General features: G+C 36.4%; 1 protein-coding gene across 3 annotated transcripts in view; it reads left to right on the top strand.

Annotated features, from left to right (window-relative positions):
* Window positions 1-7,200, top strand: part of gabbr1b (gamma-aminobutyric acid (GABA) B receptor, 1b) — a 721,337-nt gene extending 714,137 nt beyond the window's left edge. For all 3 annotated transcript variants that reach the window (XM_051933715.1, XM_051933714.1, XM_028800495.2), the window contains 3 exons: window positions 1,510-1,638; window positions 4,524-4,667; window positions 6,655-7,200. In XM_051933715.1, coding sequence (XP_051789675.1) covers window positions 1,510-1,638; window positions 4,524-4,667; window positions 6,655-6,939 — 558 coding nt within the window. In that variant the 3' untranslated portion in view covers window positions 6,940-7,200. The remainder of the gene's footprint in view (window positions 1-1,509; window positions 1,639-4,523; window positions 4,668-6,654) is intronic.
* The last annotated feature ends 7,360 nt before the right edge of the window (window positions 7,201-14,560 follow it).

The raw sequence follows: 14,560 nt of genomic DNA, 5'->3' as shown, positions 1-14,560 counted from the left end.
GTCTGTGCGTCACTCAATGGATATGCCTCCCCAGACCATCACTGACCCACCACCAAACTGGTCATGCTGAGCGATGTTACAGGCAGCATAATGTTCTCCACGGCTTCTCCAGACCCTTTCACATCTGTCACATGTGTTCAGGGTTTAAACTGCTTTCATCTGTGAAAAGCACAGGGCGCCAGTGATGGACCTGCCACTTCTGATAATCTATGGAAAATGCCAATCGAGCTCCACAATGCTGGGCAGTGAGCACAGGGCCCACTAGAGGACATCAGGCCCTCTGGCCGCCCACATGGAGTCTGTTTCTGATTGTTTGGTCAGAGACATTCACTCCAGTGGCCTGGTGGAGGTCATTTTGTGGGGCTGTGGCAGTGCTCATCCTGTTCCTCCTTGCTCAAAGGAGCAGATACCGGTCCTGCTGATGGGTTAAGGACCTTCTACGGCCCTGTCCAGCTCTCCTAGTGTAACTGCCTGTCTCCTGGAATCTCTTCTGTGCCCTTGAGTCTGTGCTGGGAGACACAGCAAACCTTCTGGCAATAGCATGTATTGATGTGCCATCCTGGAGAAGTTGGACTACCTGTGCAACCTCTGTAGGGTCCAGGCATTGTCTCATGTTATCAGTAGTGACACTGACCATAGACAAATGCAAAACTAGTGAAAAAACAGATGAGGAGGGAAAAATGTCAGTAGCCTCCACCTGTTAAACTATTCCTGTTTTGGGGGTCGTCTCATTGTTGCCCCTCTAGTGCACCTCTTGTTAATTTCATTAACACCAAAGCAAATGAAACTGATTAACAACCCCCTCTGCTACTTAACTAACCAGATCAATAGCCCAGAAGTTTCATTGACTTGATGCTATACTCTGATTAAAAAGTGTTCCTTTAATTTTTTTGAGCAGTATATTTTGTACCAATGACAGGACTGGAATCATCACACAAATTTTCCAAGTGACAGCATAGCAACCTTTGAGCAATTTATTCTTCAGCACATGGTGTGTAGCTTAGAGCAGTCAAATGTAACCTCTACAAAACTATAAACATAATATTGGTTCAGTTGTCCAGTTATTTGAAGCAAATATACAATACTATAGCATTGAAATACTGTTATAATTTGAAAATCAATTCTGTCCCTGTGCTTTTTAAAATTATAATGGAAACAGTTCTAATCAGCATGAGGGCTGATCCACTACCTGCCAAACTCTCTAACAGGGGACTTGAAACTGAAGCCCACTAGTATCTTCTGCAGGACTGGGCATGAAATGTAAACAGGCAAAGAGTATCTAGAGTGTAATATGTGGGTCATAAACACAACAGCTTTGTTTATGTCAACATATTCCCTCCCTATATTTGAAATAAAATTATGCACCTGATTGTAAAGCACCTTGGTGGGTTTCATTCTGAAGAGATTTGATAGAAAAACATTTGTTCAAATAACAATGTGATACCACTTAATATCCAGTCCATTCATGAAATATTTAAGCCTTTTTTCCCCCTTTTTCCCTTTGGCCAGGTGCTCTGCCTGATTACTGCTCCAGTGACCATGATTCTGAACAGCCAGCAGGATGCAGCCTTTGCATTTGCCTCCCTTGCCATCGTCTTCTCTGTGTACATCACTCTTGTTGTTCTTTTTGTGCCCAAGGTAGGGTATAAATATGTGTTTTACTTTTAAAATTTAAATGCATTCATTTTAATCACAAGAAAAGTATTTAAAGGCATGTTTTCACATTTTTGGAAAAGAAAGAGTCTTAAAAAAGCAAAAAAAAACTCAATCATGTTGTAAAGGGTAATAGTCAGTAAATGGAGCAAATACTGTATGCTGTAACAGAAAATGATTGCACATAAAAACCACCCCCTAAAAATGATGTATTCTTGATATAAAAATAACATTTTCAGCATGAAGCCAGTGATATATAAAATTGCTTTAAATATTAATAGGAACATTTACTGAGAGGAAAACCTGCATGACTGATGGAGCAAAACCCTTACACGAACCCAAAGCAAAGCAAAGCTGACACAGCACATCATGCATTACTGTGATATAAGTGCTGACTCATTTGTTATCAGTGTGTTCAGTTTACACTGAAAAGCCATACTGCAGTCGATGAAAAATTAAATCAAGGAATACATAGGAATACATACAAATTAAAATATTATTTTTGCAACTCAATTTACAGATCAGCTTTTGTCTGCTTTAAGAGCAGTAAGTGACATTTTATTTGATGAGTCAGTTTTAAATATATCTGTATGGTCACATTAAAAATCCTTTAGAATAGCTGTGTCAATATCCTCCCAAACTGAAAGTCTTCACTAAAGAAACAATAATAAAATGCAGGATTTATTTATTCATATATATATAAAATTTTCTCCTTATTTATAAAGCTTTGTTTTTCCGGTTTCTGACATACAACTCTCAGCATCGCCCTTCTAAAGTGCTGCTGGGGCAGCTGGGGGTGGGAGTTTATGGCAAGAAATGCTACATTGTGATCAACTGACAGAGAAGCAACATTATTCTGGTTGTGATGACGGTGTGGTGGTTAGCACGCTTAATGTTTAACTAAGAAATCTGGGTTTGATTCCTGCCCATCACATTTCACTTTGACTTTAATCAAATATTTCCCCTTTTTATTTGTATTATGGCCCCAGAGCATCACACCTTTTTTTTTACACCCAAAGAAAAGAAAAAAAGCAATATTTTATTTTAAAAACTTTCCTCTGCTAAAATAATATATTTAATGAAACAGTTTTAAGGATAATACATTTGGGTAATGTATAATTTTAATTACTTTTCACCTTTTCACTTTCACACCCAGGCTGCACAAGGTAAAACAGCTACTATATTTATATAATAATAAGCCTCGAAGCCAGAGTTGCCCAAAGAAAGCCCAGATATAATAATAAAACCTATGTATGAATATGAACTAAGGTTTTAGGAATGGACATGTCAGCAAGCCAACTCATTTTAAAAGGGCAACTGCAAGAACAGAGGGAAGTCAGAAAAGGGGTCCAAATGGAGAGATCAAGAAACACAAAGCACCAAACCCGAAATGAGAAGTGAAAAATCACAAAGTTTCAATATAGCAAAAGTAAGAAAACTGTAAATTAGAAAAGGTTTGATATCCACAGTTTGGATGAGAACACAATGAATGAGTGGCCTTTTAATCACATCGCTGCAATTACCCGCGGGTCATGACACTCGGGGAGCACAGCTTCTATCATCAGGAAAAGCTACCTAGACAACAGAATACAATGTGGTGGCCAGAAGCAAAAAAACATCCAAAATATATAACAGGGATAGGAAATGATAAAATGAGCTTTACAGAATAAAATAAAAAATAAATGGCCTAATGGCTCTTTTGGACATGTAAACACCAAGAAAATCCCCTTACCATTTCATGGCATCATGTAGTACCTAATCCACTTTTTCAAGAGTTACTCTTTCCTTTTTTCTTCTATCCTACTGAATCCAAATTCTCCTCCCTCCCAGCTCAGATATTCTTTTAATCTCAGTCCATAATTGCTTCCTGTTTGGGACTAGTCTATATTCTGGTCAATGATCCCAGGTCACCGTTCCCCCTAACAGAACATGCTATCCCTGTAAACCAACAGGGGGTCACTAACCACATATAAGGCATCAGAAACATTGAGAAAAAGGGTTGAGGCCTCCAAAAAGTGCCACAAAATCAGGACAATATCTTCAGTGTCTTATCCAAAGTAGCCTCACCACAAACCAACCATCCTCCAACTACTAGCTGCAGGCCTCAGCTTAATCAAGGCCCAAAATGGAGTAGATGGCTTTTAAAGCTTTGAATATATTTTGAAGTCTCAAAATATCACAAATGCCTTACAAGAGGGAAAAACTATGAAAAACTCTGGTTTGAAGAGATTATTCAAAGTACAGAATCTTTATCAAATGAAAATATTTTTTCAAAACAAGCAAAATTATAACAAAACTGCTGAAAAGAATGAAAAGGCAAATAGCAATCCACAAAGTACAAGTCCCAAAACACAATTTATAAACAAAAGTCAGAGTAGAAAATAATAATAATAAAAAAAAAAACAGGAAATCCACAAGAAAAAAAAACATTCACTATTGACCCCCTAAAACGTCAATGCACCACACCTGTGATCCTCATCTCTAGGCCTTAAATTGCTAGAGGAAATTGTCCAGACTGGTGACGTCAGGTCTTGGCCCACCACTTGTGGTACTACCCATAGAACACATGGAATGTAAGCATTTTCAAAGTGACAGTAAATAATTACAGAATTACCAACAAAATAACATAAGGACTATCTGTCTATCTAAAACTGATAACAAATGCAAACCAGGGAAAATACAAAATGCAATGTAATATGCAGTTCCCAGCTGGCCTGAATATAAATATACAGTGCATTTGTGTATGTATATAAATAAACACAACCTCACATACAGTATATTTGTATGTACTGTACATGAGGTGAAAGAAATACATTGTGATTGTCTTTGTCTTTCCATTGACTCCATGTGATAAACTTTCATACTTGTAGATGAGAAGACTCATCACCCGTGGAGAGTGGCAGTCTGAACAACAGGACACAATGAAGACAGGCTCTTCAACAAATAACAATGATGAGGAGAAGTCCCGACAGCTGGAGAAGGAGAATCGAGAGCTAGAGAAGATAATTGCAGAGGTCTGTCCATACATTTTTTTTTCTTTTTTTAATGAATATCTTCCCATTTTTGTTAAAGTCACAAAAGTTATTAAGCGAGAATTTTGATTATTAAATTTACAGTCAACTAAATATTAATAATCTATTGAAGATTAAAATGTTATGGCTTGCTGAACAGTCCTTTCATTATTAATGCACAATTTAATGTCACTCGCAGTACATATTTAAGCCTGTGTGCTACTCTATCTGTCTATTTTCTCAGCTCACTTTTCCTAATGCAACATTGCAGGGAACTATAGAATATCCCAGTAGTATCAGACACAGTGCTAGAATTAGCATATGATAAACAGACAATACTTTGCTTGCTTTAAGGGCAAACTTAAATTTTATAAAATTTCATGCACTAGAAAAATATAATAAACAAATAACATTTACAAGAAAAGAAAAACAAAACAGTGTCTCGGCTACAGGTAAAAATGTACTCACAATGAGACCTATTTAGAGTCACCAAGCTGGAAGTAAACAGAGATAACCAGTGTTCCATCATGTCTTTCTCCGTTGCTCTTGGTAGCCTTACTTTGAAATGAGATGTCTCTTTAGAGAGTTTTAGCACACAAAACAAAACTCCAACAATAGTAAAATCAAACATATTCTTTTTATTTTGGTGGTGTACTGGTGCATTGAGAAGGGTTGCTCATTCATGAATCAAGTGTTCTGAGTTCATTGTTAGTTGTTAATGTGTTTGTCAGTTCTGTGGTGTCTGCTGGGTTTTCCTCTTGCATCTCCAAAGATGTGTTGGTATGGCTGATTTGTCAATTTCAAGCTGACCCTGTGTGAGTGAATGTGAGTTGTCTCTATGATAAAAAGGTGCCCTTTCCAGATTTGTGCTCTATTTTGTGTTCAGTACTACTGAGATAGGCTTTGGCCTGCTGTGACTCTGAAATGAGTTTGAGAAGGTTATGTTGTTAAGTTTTTAATTGTATATCTGACAGAACAACTAAGGAAATAAACTAAAATAAATACATAATCATCATACAGTGTATTAAAATAAATAAATAATATCTAACAGACCTACCAGGCTTACTTTAACATAACATGTAGCCTTCGCTATAGGGACGTGTGATTTAGAAACACGTTAAGTCTGCACCATGTACACTCTGGTCAGAAGTCATATTTAAATGATGAAGATACTTAACGGTATTCCCACAAGGTGATGCTAGATGATTTTCCTAATATCTTTATATATAATACTCTACCATGGCTGTCCATTTGTCTATCCAGGATTTTAAATCACCTGTAGCTCGCAAACCGTTTGAACTATTGACCTGAAATTGGTACACATATACTACGTGATGTCTACTCTCCACTTTCGGGGTGATGATTGACCTCCAACGTATTCCTCTTTTTATTTTTATTTTATTTTATTGTAGAATCAACTCTCGGCAGTGGCCAGCAGGGCAGCCATGTGGCGCATGTCTACTGGCGCCATTCTCATTACCTACCACTTTCGCCATCACTTCCCCTAGCTCTTCATATCTTAAATCGTTCTTGAAGCAGATTGAAATCTTAAGTGCCAGCTTAAGTGAAAAATTAAGGAAAACGTACTAAGTAATTGCAACACAAACACTGACTTAATCAGTTTTAACGCCAAAAGATGCTGACGAAAGAAGAGAAGAAGCGGGCCGCTAGGGTGGAGAAAAGAAGAGTTGCTCAGGAAGCAGCAACTGCATCAGCCTCTCAGGAAATGAATGCTAAACGTACAGAGAAAGAGTATGGAAACTATGAATGCTCAAGTCAAGTGTATTCACTGCACGTTATCATGCAGTACGCCATTACTGATATAGTAATAAATGCAAATGAGGTATTACCTACTTCATGCAATTGTATGTGTAGCAGTAATAGCACTTTGATATTTTGATGAATTAAAATGCAATGTATCCATTGAAAACTGAAGTTCTCTATCCTTACTCCCAAAACCTTAATTTTATTTTTTCCTTTATTTTTGCAGAAAGAGGAGCGTGTTTCCGAGTTACGACACCAACTCCTGGAGAGACAGCAGCTACGTTCTCGTCGCCGACCTTCAGTCAATGAAAAACAAGCGTTTTTGGCCCAGGGACCTCCCTCCTCTGGCTTCCCAATTTCTTCTTCTGTAGAGAACCACCAGGAACATTTCACCAACTCAAACATTGCCCCCATAGCATCCCTTTACCAGCCCTCGGTGCGCCCCCCACTAGCGGACAAGTTGAGTCGCAACAACTGCCATGGCAGTCGACTGCACCTGCTGTACAAGTGAAAGCACCAGTCACATAAAAAAAAAATCTTAATTTTGACCCTTTGAACTTGGTGCCACAATAAAATGTTAATTTTTTTACACCTTCACCCCTTGTTATGTCATGTAGCTTTCATTAACTAAATGGTAACATACCTGTTTTGGTTAAGGGGATTATGTTCATTTTACAGTGTAATAGATCCATAAATGTGGAAGACTACTATCTGAGCATTATGATGTGGCAGTCTGAATATCATGTATTATTTATAAATGAATGTCAAGGAATTTGCGGTTGAATTTCTTTTTTGGAGGACTATTTCCTTATCTGTTTATTCTTCCTAATTAAAATATAAAAAAGGGTAACAGTGGCACAAGCTGACAAGGATCTTTCCACATGACTCACAATTCCTAAAATAAATGCATCGATTGATCAACAAGCAAAGACTGAAGCTATAAATGCGTAAAGAGGAAAGAACCATGAAACAAGGATTTACTTCAATGAGCACAAGTCAGCAGCAAAATCCTATTCTCTGTTTCCAGGTGAGCACTCTAAACTGATGATGTTCCAATTAAATAATATTCAAACTTGCATAACAATCAGTAACACAGAGCAGGCATGGGTCTTTCTGAATGCCTGTAACCAATGAAGGTGATCTTCCTAGTCATAAGACTGTGAATAATGGTAAATCTTGGGCAGCACATCATAACTGTATGACTGGGATCATGGAACTGATGCCGCAAAATTATTAGGTGTATATAAGTCTAATGCAGAATGAGACTTGGCCAATTGAAAACGAAAATGTGAAGTACACAGGATATACAGAAGATATGAACAAATTACCATTTTATTATCTTGAAGAATTTAAGAATAATTTGTGACAGAGAGGAATTTTGGACAATAATAATAATAATAATAATAATAATGAAGAATGATGTGGGCTGTCAAATCCCTTTTAATCTGAAATAAGTTCAATGTAGAATCACTTCTGAAGTAAAATAACTTCCCATTAACTAAAAATGCTTTGATTCCAATTAGACTATTATTCACAACGAAACAGCAAAGTCTGAAAGGACAAATAGGAGGATTACACGTGCCTGTGATTAAACTTCAGAGGAATCTATCACTTGAATTTCTGTGTAGCTTGTTTCCAGTGCTTTGCTATTCATTTTGTGTGCAATGTATGTATGGAAAATGTTAAAGTTGCAAAGAAACGTGGTAAACATTTCCAGTCAAGAAGGGCCTGTCTACTATTTTAATACATGCCAAGATATGAATTAAAAATAGCTGATTTGCTTAGCTTATTGTTTAAAATGTTTTCTCATTTTTGTATTATGCAATCATAATAGGTATATTTAGTTACACAACTGTAACATGCATGTTACATTTTAATATGTGTTTATGAAGTACTATAAAAGTTTGATGCACATGAGGTAAGGGGCATAATAATTCATTTAAATATATGCACATAACTAACTGGTAAAATAAAAGAAACCAATTAAACTGAAAGCTGGCACTTCTGCATAGGTGCGTTCATTGAGATAATTAAGTAAATGACGTCCCATTATGTATAAGATCAGACATAAGAAGGCCACGAGAGTCCATTTTCTCCTTATTTTTCATTATGCCTTTTCTTGGAGCATGCTTGGCAGGATGTTCAATTTGCTGGTGTTTTAGGAAGAACTCTTTCAAAGGTGTTGAGAGCATAGAAGTTATATCAAACAATATCATCATTCTGGTGGCTGAGGTATAGTATAAGGCACATCTTCACTGAGTGTGAATGTCGATACAAAGCAATCCTGAATCATAACTTTCATCCTGCAGTGAGGTATTTTTATCCTGATGCTAATGCACTTTTCCAGGATGACGATACTCGGATCCACAATGCCCCAAGTGAGTTTGTCAATGAATGGTTTAAGGAGCGTATTAACAGTGTACATCAGTCATGTGTTCTGAGCACTAATGTGAGACTCTGGAACAGCAAAGTTGGTCCTCGAGGGCTATAATGCCTGCAGAGTTTATTTTCTGTTGAAGCACTTACTGTTCAAAGCAACATTTTTGTAGTTAATTTTAGTTGTTTGTTAAGATTTCCCCTCCCTTAACTGCTTATTTTTGTTTTAAACAGATGTATTTACTGTTACTGTTTTTAATTGCTCCTTATTAGCAATAAGATGCAAATGACAAAGGAACCAGCAGTTCTCCATTTACACCTGTGGGTACTCACCATGAACTATTTGGTTTAATAAAATATTTGGAAGGAAATTGAAGACATTATTCTATATAAGTATTCCTCCACTTCAGGCTACAAATTACTTCGAAAACATCCTTGGACTGAGAAAAATCGATATAGGAATGACCTGAACATGGTAGAATGAAAACACCAACAAGCCTTTAAATTAATACGATCTGTTATTGACAAGGATTGGATTCTAATTAAGAAATCGAATTGCAACAAAAACCTTCAGCCATCCAGAATTGAATTTGCAGACCGTTCTCTGGAACAGGACCTAAGAGAGCATTTTCTGCCACCATCATCAAAATACAAAACAATGCAAATTCTCATGGCAGATTAGTGTGGCAGGTACAGTTTAGATAATGCAGTTGCCATGCCATGAGGTCCTATCAATATGTGTTTCTTTTAATTTGTCAGTTACATGCATACATACACACACACATTAATGTAATTTTGAGATGTACCTGAATATCGATTAAATGGGTACTGTAAAGTTGATTAAACTGGCATTTTAATCTGAAAATAATATAAAATTGTTTTTTTTATTTTGTAATGTTTAAACTCGTCTTCCACAAAAAGCATATCTTTTTCTAACCTTTGAATGTTAATTTAAATGTTTTGTTCTTCCTGAAATGTCAACAATTTACTTTTTTATAGTATTTTGTTATTTATAGACTCATGGCTTTGTGTCTAAGCACTTTTTTTCATCCTTTATTTACTTACGTCAAGTTAAATACCCGATGGCAAGAATGAGAACAACATGTACAAATCAGAATGTGTGTGAGACGTGGACAAGGAGTTTGGTAAGGGGTTTGACGGAGCACAATTGTACCACCATGACATGGTCAATAAGGTAAAGGAAATGTAAAATCACAGAATGACATTTGCATCTAATTTTAATATAATATTAGCACTTTTTTTACAATTTGCACTATTTTAAACTATCCATTTCATTCTTTCAATCATTCATTTTTGTTTTATTCATTGTATTTCTGGACTTACCTTTTTTTTTTTTGAGCCTTTAGTGTGTGTTGATTTAGAGCAGAAGAGAAAAGACTGAAACACTCCTTAAGACTGGAAATGAGTTGCTTCACTGAAGCAGCGATCACTATCTCTAAATGACCTAATTCTTACAATGGACTATAGAATCTGCAGAATATGGTCCCGATGCTTACTGTGGGGTTCATATTTTATTTCTGTTATTAACTATATGTACAGTATCTGTGTGAATAAATTGTATATACACAAGATAATATATAAAAATTTAAAAGCATACACATAATGCCAGGTTTAGTCTCCGCTCCAGAATGACTAAAACACAGCAATAATAATTTTTAAATGTTTTAAGATTTTATTTCTGATGTTGAGCCAATCATTCTCAGTACTCCACAAAACAATCCATACTACACATATATAGTATAAATATATTATGTATAATAAAACTGTTAAGAGTATTGAAATTTCAGTGAAAAGCTGTGGCTATGGTACTCAAAATGAAACAGCCTCTACTTCAGTATAAAATAAAATGGTTCCTTTGTTTGTAGTAATGCTTTATTTTAAGTGTCCTTAACTACAATGTAGTAATGTGTAACTTGTTACCAAATCCTTATATCTGCTTTCTAATTACAGTATATCTGTAAACAGGAAATAGTTATTGTTCTGTTTAATCGGTGGATTTGCATCTATGCACAATTACTATCCTTGTCTATGATGAAAATAATGTAAGATATGTGGAACAAAAGTGTAATTGTTTTTTGAGTGCTTCACTTGAATTCATTTGTATTTCCTCAGAGGTTAATGTGCATTTACTCTGAAACTGTTTTAACAATATCATCTCTTAAAGTTAGTCATTTTGGATTGGAGATCTGCAGGGCGATATTATATTAGAGAATGTGGGAACCACCTCTGGGCACCTTATTATTAAATTTTGCCAACACATTTTCTGTATTCTAGCTTTTTCTTAAAAGTTGTATTTATTTATATCATTAGGCAATGCAGTAAAATCAGATCATATAACCTGGAAATGGTCATCTGTGTATCCTACTTGTTTGTAACTGATGCTGGAAAAAAAAAATGAAACGCTGTAAAAAAGGATTTTTACTAAATTGGAAAGCCTCTTCTAATATTCATAGCAAAACTACAGTCAAAATTGTTATTAACAATCAAAATTGAAAAAATGTAATATTAAACTGCACTAAAGTTTAAAAGCTACAGTTTGTCAGCTCTGAAATGTATATTCAGTTTATTGCACTTTATCTACAGTAAGTACAGCAAGTTATTATAATTTATTGTGTGTATTACATTCATTTGTAGAATTTTGATTACAGTGCAGAAAACTATTATATAATTCTCTAATAAAATGTGAAAAAATTGCAACCTTTTAACTCAACCTCTTGATGCTAATATGTAATCATGAAGTATATGATGGTTTGTTTCTGCAGTTATAATAAACAGTTGCATTTTCTTTATACAGCAGGGGGCGATGTTGGCTCAGCCACTCATGCTAAATATGCTCCTTTTTACCTTTTGGCTAATTAAACTCAGTGAGCACTTTAGACAATTATTCAAGTGCCTGGACTCCTCCAAACACAGGGTGGCCAACTTCCTCCATTTAAAAGGGACATGACGTTCTAGGGTGGATCTTTTTTTCTCCTCAAATTAACTTAAGACGGTTGTTTCCAAGTCAACCCACAAACTGCGAACGCAAATGCCCATCAAATGTAAGATTTGAATCCATTTCTTAGAAAAAGTGGGTACTAAATGGAAGCACTTTATCAGCTAATAGTTAACCTGTTTTCTGACTAGATGGTGGGTTGAATCACAGGCAAACATTTCAGTAAAGAATACTATGCCTTTCAAATGATTACATTTACATTTTGATATAGCAAATGTAATCATTTTTGAATGCAATGTATTCCTTGTGTCTGATTTGCGCTCCTTTCAGTCCTGTTCTTCTGGTTTCATTTTGATTGCCGCAGAACACCTAGCCAATGCGCATTCTTATATGGCAGGCTTGACATTTGTTAATCAGCACTACTGTTGAATTCTATGCTCTTTAGCCACATGTGTGAATTGAAAACAATCTGCATATTGATTTAGAGGTGAATTAAAAAACGCTGTCTGTAGCGTGGAGTGCCATTTTTATACAGCCCCCAATCTTTCCCTTTGGAAACTAACTCTTGAACAGATGGACTTTCAATTTCAAACTACATAGAGTATTCAACTACCTGAAGACTTTACTTTTTCATTTTTATTTCTGGTTTGTCAGTTCTGTAATATTTTGTAATGATCATTTATTAATTGCAAAGGCCCTACTGTTTAAAGTTTAAGCCTAAAGTTTTAAGCGAGTAAGATTATTGTGCGAATATTTGGGGGCCAAATTCAAAGGTTTATTGCCAATCACTATCATAGTCTATATTGCTTCCCTAACAGTATCTTAGGCATTCAAAGTCAATGTCTGAAAATTTTTAAGTCAGTCTCTCCTGGTCCTTAATGTCCCTAAAAATCCTTGTCCCATGCCAGTTAAATCAGAAATGCACAGCTCTCTGCAAGGAACCCTTGGCCAAAAGAGGTTGTCCTTTCCGCTTGCTTTATTCTGGTACTTTCCTGGACCTTTGTGGGTGTGGCCTCAACTGAGAGAGAGAGAAAAAGAGAAATTTGTAGGTATCTGTGCCTAGGCCTTTCCCTGTGCTCCCATACTGGACATCACATGAAGTGTGATTGAGCTGTGACAGTTGGATTTGCAAAGCCAATCACAGCTCTGTCAGCACTTATTCAATCTTAATTTGTATATTGGATTAAACTCAGCAGCTGTGTACTTTAGATATCTCTTCTGTGACAATACAATATATTTATGTAGCACGTTTTGATAGTAAACACTTATTTTATGGTTAGCTGCTTGGAGTACGTCCATAAGTGGTGGATACTTGAATGACCTACATGTCTATATAGGTTAACAATTAATAAGGTGAAACCTAAATAAGTAGTACAAGGCCAAGGTAGCAGCTTTTGAAGGGGAGTGGGAGGATGCTGGGTGGCATTGTATCGTACTACTTCAAAACGACATATAGTGAAGTGTCATTATCTTTGTGGTTGTCTTACTGAAAAACCCCATAGATAGGGAACCAGTAGGTACTGAAGCATTGATCCTATGGGAAAAATGAGGTTAGGTTCAACTTGGATGCTAACTCAGTGGAGTTAGCTAGGAGTGGCTAGGGGAGAAGGGGTCTGGCAGATGCAACCTATAAGGCTCAGTAATGGTTAATCTCAGGTTCATCTACAGAAATCTTGTTACAACTTTTACTTCCTCTGTAATCATCTATAGTCAAGTTGATTGTCATCTAGGTTCTCTGCCAGAGGCCATGATCAACCGCAGCAAGGGGCCAATGTGAGAACCTAACTAAATCATCCAATTGGTAGTAGTGACGATTGATGTGTATAAAGCGCAGGGACTTAACCATTGAGAACTTATGACCCCACTTACTGGGAATTCCTGATTTGTGGGGAACAACTGCAAGCCCCATCACGAATGGGCTTATCAATGCGTCTCTGTGCTAGGTAGGCACATATTGATCAATTCACTGTAGCAGTCATGCAGCCCCGGGCACCTACAGACATCACAGACCTGTTATTGCCTATTTATACTCTGTAAGCTGTAAGGAAAACTGGTGATCTAAGCAATGAAATCCCAAAAATCAAACGACTCGTCCCTAAACTTGAGAGATATGCATGAGACTAACATCCCTACAGTCCATCATAAAAGCAACTTGTCTTTCGCAACTAGCAGGAGGTCAAGTATAAGTTTGTTAGTAAGTAATACAGAGATACAGGACAATTACTTACTTTTACCTTTCACATTTGAAACATTAACAAATTAAATGACTAGACTAAAAGCTTTAGATGTCAGGGAGCAGAAACCTTAAATTAGCATTTAGTATGTCAAAAATTAACAATAATCATCTGATAAGCCTAGTTGTTTGAGGCTTCTTAATTTCGTGATTGGAGGTTTAAGCTCCGCACTTTTTTCCCCAGGCATAGTGTTGTGATTTATAAGTCCCTGGATATTAAACCACATGTCTGCAGGCTCCATATACATCTTAGTACAGTAAGTGAAGGTGGTCAAATGAGATTGCAAAATTCCAGCAACAGGTTACTAGCTCCTTATGAGCTAGGTGTTCATCTGCTAGACTAGTCTCACTCCCGGTTTCCTGATTGTTTGCTATGGCTGATACATTTCCAATGGGATGTTCTAGAGGACACCTTGACTAGATTTCAATCCTCGACCTTCTTCTCTGAATCTGTAGAAAAAGCAGATACTCCAAAAAGTTATACTGCTCTCCTAGCCACAAAGAAATTAGAACTCTTTTTTCTGCCATTTGTACTTGCAGTCTAACTCTTTGTGCCTCTGCTCTCCC

Source organism: Erpetoichthys calabaricus, chromosome 1 (assembly GCF_900747795.2).
Source record: "Erpetoichthys calabaricus chromosome 1, fErpCal1.3, whole genome shotgun sequence".
Taxonomy (NCBI): Eukaryota; Metazoa; Chordata; class Cladistia; order Polypteriformes; family Polypteridae; genus Erpetoichthys; species Erpetoichthys calabaricus.
The sequence above is the reverse complement of the archived record's forward strand: the minus strand, read 5'-3'. Positions and strand labels throughout refer to the sequence as shown.